Raw genomic sequence first — 15742 nt, forward strand, 5'->3', positions numbered from 1 at the left:
TCTCCTCATCAAGTCTTTCCCAGAAATCTGTGTGTTTCCCCCCCAGCCCTGAGCTGAGGCCCTCCCCCCTCCCCCCGGCGAGCGGGCCTCCCCCACCTCCCACCTTGGCTCCTTGTAGCCGGGAGGATTTCAGCCCCGCAGTCCCCGGCCCGAGCCCCAGGGAGGGCTGGCTCGCTGGGGTTCGAGTTTTCCTGCTCCATTATTTTTTAGCTGCTGACTCACAACTCCTGGCATCCGGGGCTGGGGCTAGCGGGCTGGGCTGGGGGGGCTATTAATAGAGCCGTTGCCGAGCTCCAACCCAGTTCAGTTTCAGGGCCACGTGAAACTGGGTTCCGGCTCCATCGTGTGCCCTTTGGGGATGTTGGGGACCCAGACGGAGGCTACTCCACCCCAGGAGCCCGGAAGAGAGAAGCCCTTGGGGGACCCCTCTGGAGCAGCTCCTCGGCCGGCATCCCAAAGGCCTAGCGGCTTTAGAATTGGGGGGCTGTGGTGGGGAAGAAATCTGTGGGAGGAGATCCTGGGCCGGAGCCTTGTGCTCCAGAGAAAAGCTGCTGCTCCCTCCCTTGAAGGGTCCCCGTGGGGAGCTGCTCTTAGCCAGAGGCCAGTGCTCCTGGGACCCCAGACCGGGAGGAAGATGCTCAAGTCCCTCCAGCGAGACACTGGGCAGAGAAGCTGTAGTTCCGCTTCCTCAGCTGAAATGGGGCGGCGGGGGGGGGGGGGGAGCGGGGGGGGGGGGACTGGCAGGTTTTCGGCACCTTCTCAGTTCAGTCAGTGTTCTAGGCTGGGCAGTAGAGATAAGGTCTGCCCCTCCCCCCCCAGCCACCACCCCCCCCAAGCCATGGGGGCACAGATGAAAATACAAAACAAGGCCCCGAAGGTTTAGGAGAGGCTTTCCCTGGGGGGGGGGGGCACCGAGCGCAGCTGCGCCAGGCTCTCCGGCAGAGGAGGCCTGGGCAAGGAGGCGGGAGATGGTGAGAAGAACAGTGAGAAGACCAGTTTGGCGGCGCTAGGAGGGCTGGGCTGTGCCGGAAGGCTCTACCTTAGACCCATCCAAAGGGCTTTTAAATGCTAATGCGGCCACGTGCATTTTCTCCAGAGGCCAGAATGGGAAGTCCGGACTTCCCGGGGTCTGGGACCGTGGGAACCTTGGAGGGGAGGGACTGGAAGCCGGGAACCTCTGGGGCTGCTGAGAGACCGGCAGATTTGGCGGGGGCTCCACAGGGACGGTGAGGAAGCGCCCCTTGTCCTTCTGCTCTCGGTGCTTCCCACCCCGGAGGACCAGGAGCAGCCGCTGGTTTTCTGGCTCGAGCCCCAGATCGCAGGCCGCCACGGGGTGGTCCAGTCCCCACGGGGAGGGCCCCTCAGCGGGCTGCCCGTGGCCTCCCCGGCCCCCTGGGCCGGCAGAAGTGGGAAGTGGCAGGGGACACCAGTGGGCTCCGCCAGCGGCTCCGTGTTTCCAAGGCCGGAGCTCCCATCTCAGGTGGGAGCAACTCGAGGCAACAGTCAGCAGACGGGGGCGGCGGCAACACCCACTCGCCTCCCCTGCTGGAGACCTCGGCTCCCGACGTGGCTGGGGAAGAGAGGGGGTGGGAACATCCCGCTGCACTCCCCCCCTTTCAGCGCCGGCTCAGGCCTTGCTGTTGCTTAGCAACAAACCGACCACCTGCAGGTGTGCGGGGCTGCTCTTAACCTTGGCGGGGGGCTAGCTCTCGGGAGCCGGAGGGTCGGCCCCCTCCTTCTGGGTGGAGCCAGACTCCCCGGCAGTGAGACGGACCCCCCTCCCCCCCCCAGGGATGGGCCTGCTTCGGAGTGGGAAAGTGAGGCTGGGAGCCAGGAGAAGCATCGATGGCACGATTTCCTGCCGGACCCGGGGCCCAGGGCCGGAGTGGGCGAGCATCCTGGTCCCCAGAACCTGGGGGAGGGGGAGGGCGCAGAGCCCTCCCCCTCCATTGCCGGGGCCAGAAGCCCAGGGTCCCACCGCTGGCCAGTCGTCACCGGGGCCGGGATCTGCCCCCCCCCATCCCCTTCTCCACGGGTCCAGGCTGAGCTCTGTGACCGGAGCCCCAGGGACGAGGCAGGACCCGCTCGGTCTCCCCCGTCTCCCCAGAGACCCTGGCAGCTCCCCCTCCGTCCCTCCAGGATGGGGGAGGGAGGAGGCAGAGAGGGACCCAGGCAGCCCTGGGGTCCGAGACAGGGGCCTGATGCTCCAAGCTGGGGATGTTGGCTGAGCGCCTGGCGGCAACTCTGGGAATGACCCCGAGCCCCGGCCGGAGGTTTAGCCATTCGTAGCTAAGTCCAGGGTTTCCTAAGAGATCTGCCGGGAACCTCGGGCGCTGCTTCCCAGATCCGCTGGAGTTCCCCCACTGGGCCCAAAGAAAATGGAGGGGCCCTCGGAAGGCTTCCTCCTCAGGGAGGCTGTTGCCATGGCCTGCAGACCTCTGAGGGGCTTTAGCTGCCCCCCACAAGCCCTCTCTGAACCGTTAGTTCCCTCTCCCCTTAGAAAGAGGCCTGCTGCGAGTGGAAGGGAAGAAGCTGGAGAGTCCAGGCTAGCAGGAGGCGGAGGAGCCCTCTTTCCTCCCCCATTCCTGGGAGACCGTGGGAAAGAGTCCCAAAACAGCTTGGACTTGGGGGTTGGCGTCGGGGCAAAGGTCAGGGTCATTGGAAGGGTGGGCAGCCCATGTTCCCTTGGGCTTCCACCTAGGCCCAAATCACAGCTCCTCTTCTGAGCCCCCTCCCAAGTTTTGAAGTCCTTGGCCCTTCTCATTCCCAGCTGTCCCTCCCCATTCTTCAGCCTCAGTTAGAGGAGCCCTCCCAGCCCCAGCCAGCTTTCCCCTTTGGGCTTTTCCCCTCCTCACTTCTGTTTTCTGTGGGATCCCAGAGCTTGAAAGAGCCACAGCACCCGCCAGTGGGGATATTGCTCTTGGGGGGGGGGGCTTAGCGACCTTCCTCATTGGAGCCCAGAAATGTGTCCCTTGGATTCGTCTGCTAGTTCGGGGGAGCTCAACCTGCCAGCTTTAGAACCTTCCCCACAGTCCTCCCGTCCCCCTGAAAAGGGGCTGTGGACACCCCAGGACAAACCCGGGGGCCCTGGGGGTGACTCTGCTAGGTGGCTCCCTGCCAAATTTGAGGTGTTAGATGACTGGGGCTCCCTTCCCAGCTTGGCTCAGGTCCGGGTCCTGTGGCCCCCGCTTTCCTGGCCTCCGAGAGGCAGGGAGGCCAAGAAGATGCACCACACGGCGAGGGGGGCGAGGGTGGGTGAGAGCAAAAGGCAGGAGACAGAGGCAGTGTGGACGGATTGGATGGAGGTCGGGGGTGAGCCCGATTGTAGGAGGGTCTGGAAGGGAGCTGACCGCTGCCGGGGAGGGAGAGCAGACGGTGGGACAATGGGGGGCAGGGAGTGGCAGGAGAACATATCTTTCTTTCCGGAGGACCTCCCCCCCCACCTGCCCAGGCCCCTGGGTCTCCTCTCCATCTTCGGGGGCTTCCCCCCCTTGGCGAGCACGGGGGTCGCCAAGCTTCTTATGGCTCCGTCCTCAAGAAGAGCGGGCAAAGATGCTGCTGATTTGGGATGGGGGGGGCCACAAAGGGCTAGAAGCCCGACGCTGGCTCTGCTCCGAGGTCTGGCTCTCCACCCTGATCCTTCTTCCAAGCACACTGTCCCCCAAGATTTCGGGGGGCTGGCTTGAGAGAGTGAGGGGGGAGGGGGCTCCCAAGCAGGAGAGGGGGAGGGAGCGGGCAGTGCCGGCTGCCTCGGTCCCTTTAAGGAGCTGCTGTTTAGCATTCCTGCTGCTGCTGCTGCCTCTGCCCGAAGCCGCACGCTGATTGGCTGAGAGCAACTGCTCTGGGAGCCAGGGATAGATGCTCTTGATTCCACTCGGCTCCATCCTGGGGACCAGAGCAGGCGCGGTCCTCTCAGGAGCCAGCCTTCCCTTGCTCCCGGTTCCTCCCCCTAGCCACCTCTGGGCCCGGGCCCAGGAGCCACCGCAGGCGACACGGAGCCACCGGTGCTGGAGGGGGAGCCGTGGGGTCGGGGCAGCGTTGGGGCAGAGGCCCCGGGACGTCCGCCCGGCCCCAGGCCCCGCTCAGCCCGAGCTCCCCCCCGGGTTCCCCCTCCTGCCTGGCCGGAGCCCTGTGATTGTGCCCGGGAGCCCGGTGGGGTAGAAGTGGCCGGGGGCTGGGGGGGCCGAGCGGCAGGGGCAAGTGCCATGCACAAACACCACCACTGCTGCAAGTGCCCGGAGTGCTACGAGGTGACACGCCTGGCCGCTCTCAGGCGCCTCGAACCACCTGGCTACGGGGATTGGCAGGTGCCTGACCCCTACGGAGGAGGGGGAGGCAATGGGGGCGGCGGGGGCTACGGGGGCTACAGCTCCCAGACCTTGCCCTCCCAGGCAGGGGCCGCCCCCACCCCTCGAACCAAAGCCAAACTCATCCCCACAGGCCGGGACGTGGGGCCTGTGACCCCTAAACCTGGCCCGGGCAAGAGCACCCCCAAACTGAACGGCAGTGGCCCCGGCTGGTGGCCCGAGTGCACCTGCACCAACCGGGACTGGTATGAACAGGTATGGACCCAGGGAGAGGGGAGCTGTGGAGGGGGGGGGGCTCTGGGAATTGTAGGGTGGGGGGACTGAAGATGGCAGTGTGAGGGAACCGAAGCTTCCGAAAAGATATCAATGCAGCTGGGGAGAAGGGAGTGAGCGTGTGCGTGTGCGTGTGTGTGTGTGTGTGTGTGTGTGTGTGTGTGGCCATTTGGGGAGAATTTCAGGGGACCCGTGTGTGAGGATGCTCACCATAAGGGCGAATTTCCCTGAGTTAGGATGTCAGATTTTTGCCTCTATGTATATGTATGTTGGAGGGGGGGGCCGCATCTCCAGGGGAGGAGGATTGTGGGTTTCTCGTGTGTGTATGTGTGGGAGAAAGGCGATTCTATGGATTTCCATGTGCCTGTGTGCATGTCTGTAGCTACATGCCTGTGAGCTCCCTCTGCACAGGTCTCTTTGTGTGTGTGTGTGTGTGTGTGTGTGTGTGTGTGTGTGTGTGTGTGTGTGCATACGCGTGTGTGCGTGCGCGAGTGTGTGTGTGGGTGTGTGGGTGTCTTTCTGCATGATGTGCTTCTATGGGCTCTTATGGCTCAATGTATGTATCTGCTGGCATGTGGCCGTGCGTGTGAGTGTGTGAGTGTGTGTGTGTGTGTGTGAGCGTGAGCGAGTATGTGTGTGGTATCTGCCTGCTGTGAGCGCTTCGATGGGCAGGGGAGGGATGGGAGGTAGTCGACACCTCAGCGGCTCAGGGGGGCCGCCCGCTCGGTAGCAGTGCCCCGTTGCCTGGCCCGGCGGAGGTGGGCAGATGGAGCAATTCTATTGTCCGAGATGTTCCGGTGGGCCTCCTCGCCAGCTCCTTTGTCTCCAGCACATCGGCTCAGTCTGGGGAGTAGGGGGTGGGGGAAGGACAAGGGCAACCACCGGGGGGGGGGGGGAACGAGGGGGGCCAGCTCCTTCTTCGGGCCCCCCATCGGCGTGGTGTCTAGTCGAAGGCTAGATGCCCCAGTGTGGAGGACTGCCCTGGTGTGCTATGTTCCTCCCCCGGCTGCTTCCAGATGGGTCGCAGCTATGTCTCCCTCTGCCCCTGCCTCCATACTGCTTGCCAGCTCCCTGGGTGCCGGACACAATCCCGGCTTCTACCCCCAGCCCAGCCACCAGCTTAGAAAATGGAAGGAGCATGTGTGTGAGGCAGCAAAATGGAGTCTGGACCGGCGGAACCAGGGCCCCGGCATGCCACGCATGGTGGGAGGAAGGGGGCGACGGCCACGTCTGCCCACGGCTCCGGGTCGGGGCCCTCCCGAGAAGCCGGGAGGGGGACCTCGGGGTGGGGTGGGGGTGGCAGCTGAGGGCTCCCCAGCTCCCACCCGTCAGCTGTTGCGGCTGACGTCCAGGGTTCTCCGTTCCCCAGGAAGGACGGGAGCCCACGGAGGGAGGCTGGCCGGCAGGTTGGCTGGCTCTCTTGTTCCCAGGCCTCCTCCGTCCAACCTCCTGCCTCCTATCTTTGTACGTTTGGCTCTGCGTCCTCCCCACTTAACCCTCCTGGTCCCATGAGGCCTGAGCCCCTCCCTCCGTGCCATGCCATGCCTGGAAGCTGGAGTGGGCTCAGGGAAGGAGGCAGGACCTGCCCGGGAGCATCCTGGCCAGGGATGGGGGGGGCAGGGGGAACTCTGGATTCCTCCCCCCCCCAGCCCCCGCCCACACATGTAGCCTGAAGCTCAATTGCGTGGAGAGATAGGGGGAGGGCAGGGGCCCGGTTAAGTTGGCCCAAGACTTGGCAGGACATGTGTCTGCACACATGTGCTCAGCCCCACGTATGTCCGGCCCCAAGGGTAGCAGCGTGGCTGGGGCTGGAGAAGCCAGAAGCAGCCGCTTCTCCACTGCCCACGGGTGCCGGGCCAAGGGGGAGAGCTGGGAAAGAGCCGGGAGCCACCGGGGGCTGTGTGGCCAGCCGGCGCCGTCCCCTTTTCCAGCTCCGCTTAGGCAGAACGCTGGATGAGGGTGCAGGGTGGGGGGGGAGGCTGTTAGGCCCCAGGGTGGGGGAGGACCATCCCCCCTTCCTCCTCCTCCTTCCACCATCCCCTCCCATCTCCTAGGTGATCAGTCTCCTCTTCACCCCACTGCTTCAGGGGATACTAGGTTTTCCTGGGCTGATCCCGAGGGTGAGGGATGTGGGGACCTGGGGAAAAGGCTGGGAGGAGGCACAGGGGCAAGTGAGTGCTGGCACTGGCGGGGGAGGAGAGCCGGCTGTCGGTCTACCCGGGAGGCGTTCCCATGGGAGAGACGGCCATGTGTGTGATCATGGCCCAGGGTGGGGGGGGGCCGGGCGTCAGCCGCCACCTCCCGGAGGCCAGGCTGCCTTTTTGTTCTTTCGGGAGTCATCAGTAGCCCCTGGGGCCCAGAGGGGGGCTGCAGCTCCATTAGCAACAGTGCAGTATGGCCCCGACGTTGGGGACGTGAGCCTTGTCCTGCCCTCCTGGGGCCCCCAGCCCTTTCTAGGGAGCAGGGCGAGGGGTCTGAGCTCAGGCAGCGGGGAGCAGACTGCAGCGCAATCGCACTGGGGGTGTGGGGACGGCCATTGGTTTCTGACATGGATGGTTCTGGTAGAGAAGGGCCTGTGAGCCAGTTTCCAGCCTGGGAGGGTCAGGGCCAGGTGGGGTGGGGGGTTGGAGAAGAGGAAGCAAAGGGGGAGAGGACCCATTCCCTTCTCCCATGGTGCTCTGTCTCTGCCCTCAGGCTAGCCCTGCACCCATCTTGGTGAATGCAGAGACCCTGGAGCCTAGTCTCTCGGTGAGTGTGCCCCTTCCATCCGACTTGGGCTTGCTGCTCTGGCCAAGCTGTCCTGATCCTGAGAGGGCTGGAATTGTGTGAGTGTGTGTGCATGTGTGAGTGTGAGTATGCGAGTGTGTGTGCGTGTTTCTGGGGGCAGAGGACAGAGTGGATTAAGTTGCCAGTCAGATCCATCTTTCCTAAGAGTCTCTCTCCCCAACCTCCCACCCTTGTCTGTACATCTAGGCTCCTCTGCTCTAGGGAGGGGAGGGGAGGTGGGAGGTTGGGAAGGCAGGATGATGGGTGGGTGGGAGGATGGGGAGAACAGGAAGGCACTTGAGGAACCGTCTGTGTCTCTCCCCAGGTAAATGGCAGCGATGGGATGTTCAAATACGAGGAGATTGTGTTGGAACGGGTAAGTGCATTCTGGGAGCACAGAGGTAGGGGCAGCCGCTGAGACTCACAAGGGGAAGGCAATCCTTAAGGGGGAAGGGAGTTCAGGCCGCATCTGTGCCAAAGGCTATTGCTAAAAGGGCTGCAGTACACCAAACCCCAGGGGAAACTGAGGTCCCCTGTTATGGTCCCACAACATGAGCCACAGAGGCCTGGGGGCTCTGAAATCTGAGCTCCAGGGTGACTCCTGCAAGCGGCCCAAACTTTCCATTCCCTGTGCCCCCTCTTGTCTCCTCCCTTCACTTCTCCCAGGAAAGGCCCAGAATCCTCTTCCTTCTTGAATCCGGGAATCCCACCCGCAGGCCAAATGTCCCTGGTACCCTACTCACCACGCCAGCCCCCCAGATTCAGCCCCCTGGCCAAGAGCCCACAAGGCTGAGGTGTCTGCAAGGTGTATCTCTATACGTGACATAGCCACACATGGACATCCCAAGTCCCTTGCGCCATGCATTTGGCCCCCCTCCCCCTCCCGCCTTTCCAACCACCAGGAAGCCTGGTCCCAAGAAGGAGGGAAGGGGAAGTCAGGGAGCCTGTTGTTCATCCCCTCCCTGAGCAGTTCCTTCTTTCTCCCTAACCCCCCCAGGGGAACTCGGGCCTGGGCTTTAGCATCGCAGGGGGGATTGACAACCCGCACATCCCTGAAGACCCAGGCATCTTCATCACCAAGATCATCCCCGGCGGGGCAGCTGCCATGGATGGGAGGCTGGGGTAAGCCGGGGGTGGGGGAGATGTTCAGGGCTGCTTTTCTCCCTGCTCAGCCCAGTTTGTGCTGCCTGCCCCCGTCCCCTACCCCAAGGCAGGCTGGCAGGGTCCTCAGCAACTATATTGCCACAGCCCTTGCAGATAGGATGCAGCCTGGTGGGGATCCGAGGACCTAGTTGGGGATCCTAGGACCGAGTTGGGGATCCCGGGACTAAGTTAGGCCCCACCCTCCAGCTTCATCTCCTTGTGTGACTTGAGGACAAATTGCTTCCCTTCAGAGTTGTACCTTCCTCTGCTCTGAAGGGGAGAAGAATAGGTACCCTATGGCCCGGGGAGTGGTGAGGCAGACAGGGCTGCAGCTGGGGGAAAGGGGAGGAGACCAGTAGGTGATGAAGTGTCCCATGGGGGGCTCCACAGGGTGAACGACTGCGTGCTGAGGGTGAATGAGGTGGACGTCTCTGAGGTTGTCCATAGCCGGGCTGTGGAGGCCCTCAAGGAGGCCGGCCCTGTCGTGCGCCTGGTGGTGAGGAGGAGGCAGCCACCGCCTGAGACCGTGGTGGAGGTCAACCTGCTTAAGGGACCCAAAGGTGCGCTGACCCCCGTGGGCCTCTTCCCCCCCAAAGCTTATTCACCTGGATGGGCGGAGGGGGGAGGAGGGCTGTTACACAATGGGAGTTGGGGGGGGGCACTGGCCTCTGCAGGGCCTGAGGAGGGGTGGCTCCTCTAAGAGGAGAAGCTACTTGGGACCCAGTCACTGGGGATGGCTTGCAGAAAGTGGGGCTTGAGTCTGGCAGACTCAGCTTTCATTCCACTAAAGTTCTGACTGGGGGTACACGTGAGGAGTAGGGATGGCCACTAATCAGATCTGTGCCTCTCTTCTCTCCCCCCCTCTTACCACCTCCCCTGGCCCCGTTCTCTTGCTCCAGGCTTGGGCTTTAGCATCGCAGGGGGGATTGGGAACCAGCACATCCCTGGAGACAACAGTATTTACATCACAAAAATCATTGAGGGAGGTGCTGCCCAGAAGGATGGACGACTACAGATTGGGGACCGGCTGCTGGCGGTGAGACCCTGGGGAGGGGTGGTTATGACGGGCCTTCCCAATGGGGGATGGATCCTAGATACTGGAGAGTCTTGGAGAGAACTCTCCCCATCCAAAAATTTCATCAAGTGTGGTTTTTAATTTTGGGGGGGAGGGAAGGCTCATGGTCCAGGGGCCCCAGCTTCACTTGAACTGAAATTCTTATTTGGGAGGTAAATTCCACCTCAGGCTCAACTTCCACTTAGATCACAGGATAATAGTAGATTTGGAGCCAGAAGAAACCGCCAAGGCCCCGGTATCCCAACGTCTCTGGTTCCTAAGCTCAGGTCCCACCTTCCGGAACCACCCCTAGTGACCGGGTCCCAGGGAGACTACCCTCATGGAGGAGTCACTCACTCCCTCAGGCCCCCTATTCCATAGAGACCGGGCTCGCCTTTTTCCCACTGTGTGCCAGCCCTTCCTCCCTCTGCCCACCCAGGTGAACAACACCAACCTGCAGGACGTGCGGCACGAGGAAGCTGTGGCATCCCTGAAAAATACATCTGACATGGTCTATCTGAAGGTGGCCAAACCAGGCAGCGTGCACCTCAACGACATGTATGCACCGCCTGACTACGCCAGCAGTACGTACCCGCCCGGCCCTCAGCCCTGGCTGCCACCCTTTAGCCCCATCCTAAGTAACGGGTTTCCCTTTCTTTGGAAGCTAGACTTTGGCCACAGAGCAATGAGATGGGCGAATCAGGCCTTTGAACAGTCCTGGGCCTTGGGGCGGGGATGTGGAGAAAGCTGGGGGATAACTCAGGCTGAGGGAGGGTGGGAGGGTTAGGAGAAAGGCAGTCCCTGACTCTTCTCTCCCTTCCCCTACTCCAGCTTTCTCTGCCTTGGCTGACAACCACATAAGCCATAACTCCAGCCTGGGCTACCTGGGGGCTGGGGAGAGCAAGGTCAGCTATCCTGCTCCTTCCCAGGTTCCCCCAGCCCGCTACTCCCCCATCCCTCGACACATGTTGGGTGAGGAGGACTTCACCAGGTAAGAACCCGGGGACACATCCTGCTCTTGGTGTGTTGGAGGTGCTGCAGAGGCTAGGACGGCAGTGTCAGTGGGGGGCAGCCCCCCACTGGGTCACCTGGTTGTAGAGCAAAGTGGAGGTGGACCCCTGCCCTTCCCTTGACCCCCTTCTCTCTGTTCTTCCCTTCTCCATGTTCTTTGTTTCCTGGCCCTGGCCCTCACCTTCTGATGTTAGAGCCCCAGGCCCATCCCTCTGCTCATTGCCTTCCAAGTTCAGCTCCCTTTATCTGCCCTTTCACCCCTCTGGGTCCTGGCACTCCCCTGGGACTTTATTCCTTATTCTCCTTTGCAGCCTTCTTTTCCTCCTTCCCTTTCCCCCTGCCCAGCTAGCTCCTCTCCTTTTTCTCTCTTCCTCCTGTTTCCCCCCTCTGGTCTCTTGTCTTTCCCTTTTCCCTCCTCGGTGGAAAGAGTGTTGGATTTGGAGTTGAAGACCCAGTCCAGCTCCTTGGTAACTGGGTGCAGTTGGGGAAGTGGCTCCCACACTGTGTGTGCCTCAGCTTCTTTTTCTGCCAAATCAGGGGATGCCCTAGATAGTCTCAGAGGGTACTTTTAGCCCTGCCAAGAGCGGGACTTGGTGACCTATTCTTTGTTTCCTCCCTTCCCATCTACCCTTCAAGGAGACAGTCTCTAGTGGCTAGGAAGAAGTGACTAGCAGGAGGTGCTTTTGTGCAAGCTGGAATTGGGGGTGGGGTGGGGGAGAAGCTCAACAGGGGTGGAGAAAGTGGGGAGAGGACCTCTCCTCAGGTTGCCGGGGTCTGGGGTTGGTCCGCAAATTACAAAAGGGCTAGCTTTGTTGTACGTTAGGGTTAGGTCTCAGAGGCGCCTAGGGTGGTTGTGGCCCTCCTTCATTGAATGCTCAGTGGGGGGCCGGAATGGCGGCCTCCGACTCCCACCCCTCCTGCAGGTGGTATGTGGGGTCGATGTCTGTAGTATTCCTGCCCCCCCTCCCCCATATGCGGTCTCCAGTCCTATGGCATTCTCTTCCCCCACCTAAAGGGGGCACTGCCTGAGTCCTTCCCTCACCCCTTCCAGCCTGGAAGGACGGGCTCAGGGGCCTGAGCCCTTCCCCCACCCTTTCCAGCCTGGAACGATGGGCTCAAGGGCGCATGCTCAATCAACGGTCAGGAGTGGCGCCTGCGCACTCGCAAGGGCCCAACGGGCAACAGCGAGGTCGAGGCCTAGTGGCAGGGGTTTTCAGGTCTCGTCTGTGGTCGGGGCCAGGTGTCGAGGACCGAAGCCGCTGTGAGAGAAGCCCCACGAGGCTAACCCCAGCTACGTCTGGGAGCCTTGGGGGAGCTTCTCCACGGCGGCTCGACCTCGCCGTTCCGGCCGGAAGGGGAAGAAGGATGAGGAAGAGGAGAAGAAGGAGAAAGAAGAAGCGAAGGAGGAGAAGGATGAGGAAGAGGGACGACCAGGAGCCACTGGACAAGGAGCACGAAGAGGAGGAAGCGGACGAAGAGGACGAAGAGGAGGAGGAGGAGCTGGAGCCCCCTATCAGGGAGGAAGAAGAAGAAGAAGAGGAGGTAGAGGAGGAGGAAGAAGAGGACCAGTTAGAGGAGGAGGAGGAAGTGGAAGAAGAGGAGGAGGAAGAAGAGGAGGAGGAGGAGGAAGAGTGGGGGCGGTTACTGTTCTAGAAGCAAAAGGGCCAGTGCGACAACAACAGAGGCTGTGGCGGCGGACCAATCAAAAGAGGATGCCAAGGGTGTGGTGGAAGGGAAGGGAGGGGAAGGGGGAGAGGACTAGAAAGAGGACTAGGAGGGCTGGGAGAAGGACTACGACAGCGCCAACGACTCTGGCGACAGCCATGAAGACTACCGAGACCATGACTACGACCACCGCAACCGCTGCGACCACGCCCGTGATCACCACCGCATCAACCGCCATGACTACGACTATCACACGGACAACAACGACCTCTACCCGGACGACTATGACCACGACCACACCCGTGACCACTACCCAGACCACGATGACCACGATGATGAAGATGACCATCGCGTGGCCGCCGCCACCGCCGCCGCTGCCAACTTTCCCGAACTCGACGACTCTGACCAGACACTGTGAGAACGTGAGGAGGAGGGGCCCAGTCCAGGGCCTGTGGGGGGCCCCACCAGACCCTGGGCTCCTTTTTTGGCCCTTCTCCTCCGGAGCCCAGTCTCTCTGGGTGTGGCCCCCGCCCGCCCTGAGGCCAGATGAGAATGCCAGGTAGGAGCCGTGATGGCCGCCTTCATTGATCAACCGTGAGGAGAACCTTTCCTCACTCATCCCCTTCCCACCTCTACTTGGCGGCCTAGGCTGTGGTCTTCTCCACGGCCCAGACACTGGCTGTGTTTAAGGGTCTCACTTGGCCCTAGTGCTTGGAGTTTTGGAGATACTGTAGGCAGAGGAGGAGCAGCCCCCGAGCCCGGGGTTAAATGGGAGATTATTTGTTCTCCCTTGGGAAAGAGAATCGGGGCCCACGTGGTCCTCTCCCTGTTGAGCTTCCCAAAACATTGGTGATTCTGGACTTCGTTGTGTGCCCCCCCTCCCCAAATTAGAGCGTCCTCCTGGAGGAGTCCCAGCCCATCTTTCTTTTCTGGCTCCCCACTTAAGACAACAGGTACTCGGCAAATGAGAGTTCTGATGTAAAGGAGCTCGGGTCAGAGTTTCAGACGGGACAGAAGCTTAGGAAGCGGCGGCTTCCACCCCTACAAGGCTCTGGCGGCTTGCGCTGGGCTGGGCTGCTGGCTTTCCCTTCATGAGCACATCTGCTAACAGAAAAACTTCTGTGGATGCTAACATGTTCCCCACCTCCACAAGCTACTACCCCAGTTTCAGCACCTTTGCCCTTTCCCACCCCCCAACCCCGCCTGGGCATTCCTCTGTGGGGGGATCTGGCGACAGGGGCTTTCGGGGAAGAGGATCCCAATGGAGTGGCCCTTCTAAAAGACCCCTTTAGCCTCTGGCAGCGTTTGGGGGAATGCAGAATAGGTTTCTGAGGGAACCTGCCTGCCTGAAGCCCCCCCCCTTAGTTCCGGGGCCGCTTGAGGCTGATTCCTGTGTTCCTTCCCACCAGGGAGCCCCGGAAGATCGTTTTGCACAAAGGCTCCACAGGCTTGGGCTTCAACATTGTAGGTGGAGAAGACGGAGAGGGCATTTTTGTGTCCTTCATCCTGGCTGGAGGCCCGGCGGACCTGAGTGGGGAGCTGCGCCGAGGAGACCGCATTCTCTCCGTGAGTGGGCAGGGGAAGGATGGGCTGCTTGTGCGATGGGGGTGCAGGCCAATCTTTTACTGCAAAGGGGGAGGGGCGTGGGGGCGCCCCGGGGCTTCTGCACCCTAGGTGGGGGAGCGCAGGTGGACCGTGCGGTCCTCCTGTTCCCTGACCTCGGGGCCGCGGCGAGGATGGGCTCATGGCTGCTCTTTCCGAGCAGGTGAATGGGGTGAACCTGAGGAACGCCACCCACGAGCAGGCGGCCGCGGCTCTGAAGCGGGCCGGCCAGTCGGTCACCATCGTGGCCCAGTACAGACCGGAAGGTAGGAGACCAAGGCCGCCCCCTTCCCGTGGCATTTGGGCGGCCACTGCCACAGGGGGGCTCGAGGGGAAAGCAGGGAGGCGAGGCGCCAGGGGAGAGAGCAAGCGCCTCCTGGCCGCGGGGGCCAACGGGGGGGGGGGGGGGGGGGGAGGGGAGGAGGGCAGACCACGCCCTTCCCTTGGAAGTGGCCTTTGAGCATACTTCAACGTTCGGGCCTCTCGCGCTCTCTTTGTGCTCGCCCGGGGCGGGGCTCCTTATGCAAATGAGGCAAGGGCCGCCCGTGGCCCAGGTGCCCCCGAGGCTCACCTCGGGGCGGGGGAGGGGTGGGCCCGCGGGCGCTGATTGGCGGGGGCGGGGCGGCCCGGAGCGGAGTCCCGCCTCCTGACCCATGGCGGGCGGGGCGGAGCGGCCCCAGCCCCGCCTTCTCGCGCTGCCGCCGCCGGCTCCTCCTCCCGCGGCTCCCCCTCCCGCGCTCCCCGCTTTGTGTCCCCGGCCTCCCGCGCGGGACGGACGGACGGAGGGCTACCTACAGTGACGGGCGCTTCCCCAGCTCGAGTCCCCGGGGCCCGCACAGGTGAGCTAGGGGTGGGGTGGGCCGAGAAATCGAGACCTCAGTTTCCCCACAGCGCGTCCCACCAGCGGCTTCTGAAGCTGCAGGGCCCCGGGCGCCTATCCCCGGCTGGCGCCGGGATCTCTCTTAAGCCCGGGCCCCGCGGGAGGGAGAAGAAAAGATGGAGGGCACCCGGAGGGGTAGAAGGACCTGGGAGGAATGGGGCATGGTGTGCTGCTCGGCACCCTCCAGTTCTGGCGTGTGGCAGTTCCCAGGTCATCAGCCTGCCTTCCCCCAAGTCCTCCGCCCCCCTCCCCCATGCCGGCTCGTGCCCGGACCTAGCTTCCCCAGCCTGATGCTTTGGGTAAACGGGGGCGCGTAGCTGTGGCGCTGTCTTGGCCGCCCCCCACCACTTGTCCGGGCAGCTTTGCCTTCGGAAGCCGCTTCGTTTTGTCTCGGGCCTGCTTAGTAAAACTCCGTCCCTCCCGAATAGAGCTTGGGAGGGGGGGAAGGGCCCGGAGGTTCCCCAGCCCCCGGGCTTGTCCTGGAGGTGCGGCGGGAGGAGGCTCCCCGGGCTCTTAAGTTGCTTGTTGGAAGAAGGCTTGGCTCCCTCCCGGTGACTCCCAGTCGGGAGGCACCTGGAAGGCCAAAAAGGAGGGTGGCCCTTCCCAGCGTGCCTGCTGCCCTTAGCCCGCCTTGCCTAATGGAGGGACACCGGCCTGGGAGCTGGGGCGTTGTGTCTCTCGGTGTTGGGCGGCCCCACCGCAGGGGGGGGGGGGCGGGAAGCGCCTGGCCCGAGGGAAAGCTTTCTCTTTGCCTTTTGCTGTGGAGGCTGACAGGTGGCTATTAAGTCTATCCTTGGGGCACCTTTCACAACCTGGGCAGCTGACACCCAAACGGTCTTTAGGTTCAGGAAAAGCAGCTAGTTCCAAATGTGCTCTCCCACGGCGGGTTCCTAGGGACAAGCGGGCACTCTAGGCCTCTGCTGGTGGGCACTGTTTTGTGCTTTTGAAGCCCTAGAGTCCCTTTGGCCTCCCCTGTGGTAAATAATGCTGAGTCTTCCTCAAATTGGTCTAGTTCTGCTTAGGCCTTCCTTGCCCTTCCCG

General features: G+C 62.5%; 1 protein-coding gene across 8 annotated transcripts in view; it reads left to right on the forward strand.

Moving 5' to 3' along the window:
• Window positions 1-3825: 3825 nt before the first annotated feature.
• Window positions 3826-15742, forward strand: part of DLG3 (discs large MAGUK scaffold protein 3) — a 75465-nt gene continuing 63548 nt past the window's right edge. For 2 of the 8 annotated variants that reach the window (XM_074277521.1, XM_074277522.1), the window contains exons 1-10: window positions 3826-4562; window positions 7275-7328; window positions 7672-7722; window positions 8344-8468; window positions 8880-9049; window positions 9389-9525; window positions 9983-10127; window positions 10375-10534; window positions 13629-13785; window positions 13985-14087. In XM_074277521.1, the coding sequence (XP_074133622.1) occupies window positions 4206-4562; window positions 7275-7328; window positions 7672-7722; window positions 8344-8468; window positions 8880-9049; window positions 9389-9525; window positions 9983-10127; window positions 10375-10534; window positions 13629-13785; window positions 13985-14087 (1459 nt within the window). In that variant the 5' untranslated portion in view covers window positions 3826-4205. Of the gene's footprint in view, window positions 4563-7274; window positions 7329-7671; window positions 7723-8343; window positions 8469-8879; window positions 9050-9388; window positions 9526-9982; window positions 10128-10374; window positions 10535-12263; window positions 12779-13628; window positions 13786-13984; window positions 14088-14530; window positions 14661-15742 lie in introns of those variants that run through there. The other 6 variants (XM_074277519.1, XM_074277518.1, XM_074277523.1 and 3 more) reach the window with 6 other exon arrangements.

Source organism: Sminthopsis crassicaudata, chromosome X (genome assembly GCF_048593235.1).
Source record: "Sminthopsis crassicaudata isolate SCR6 chromosome X, ASM4859323v1, whole genome shotgun sequence".
In the NCBI taxonomy this organism is placed as follows: Eukaryota; Metazoa; Chordata; class Mammalia; order Dasyuromorphia; family Dasyuridae; genus Sminthopsis; species Sminthopsis crassicaudata.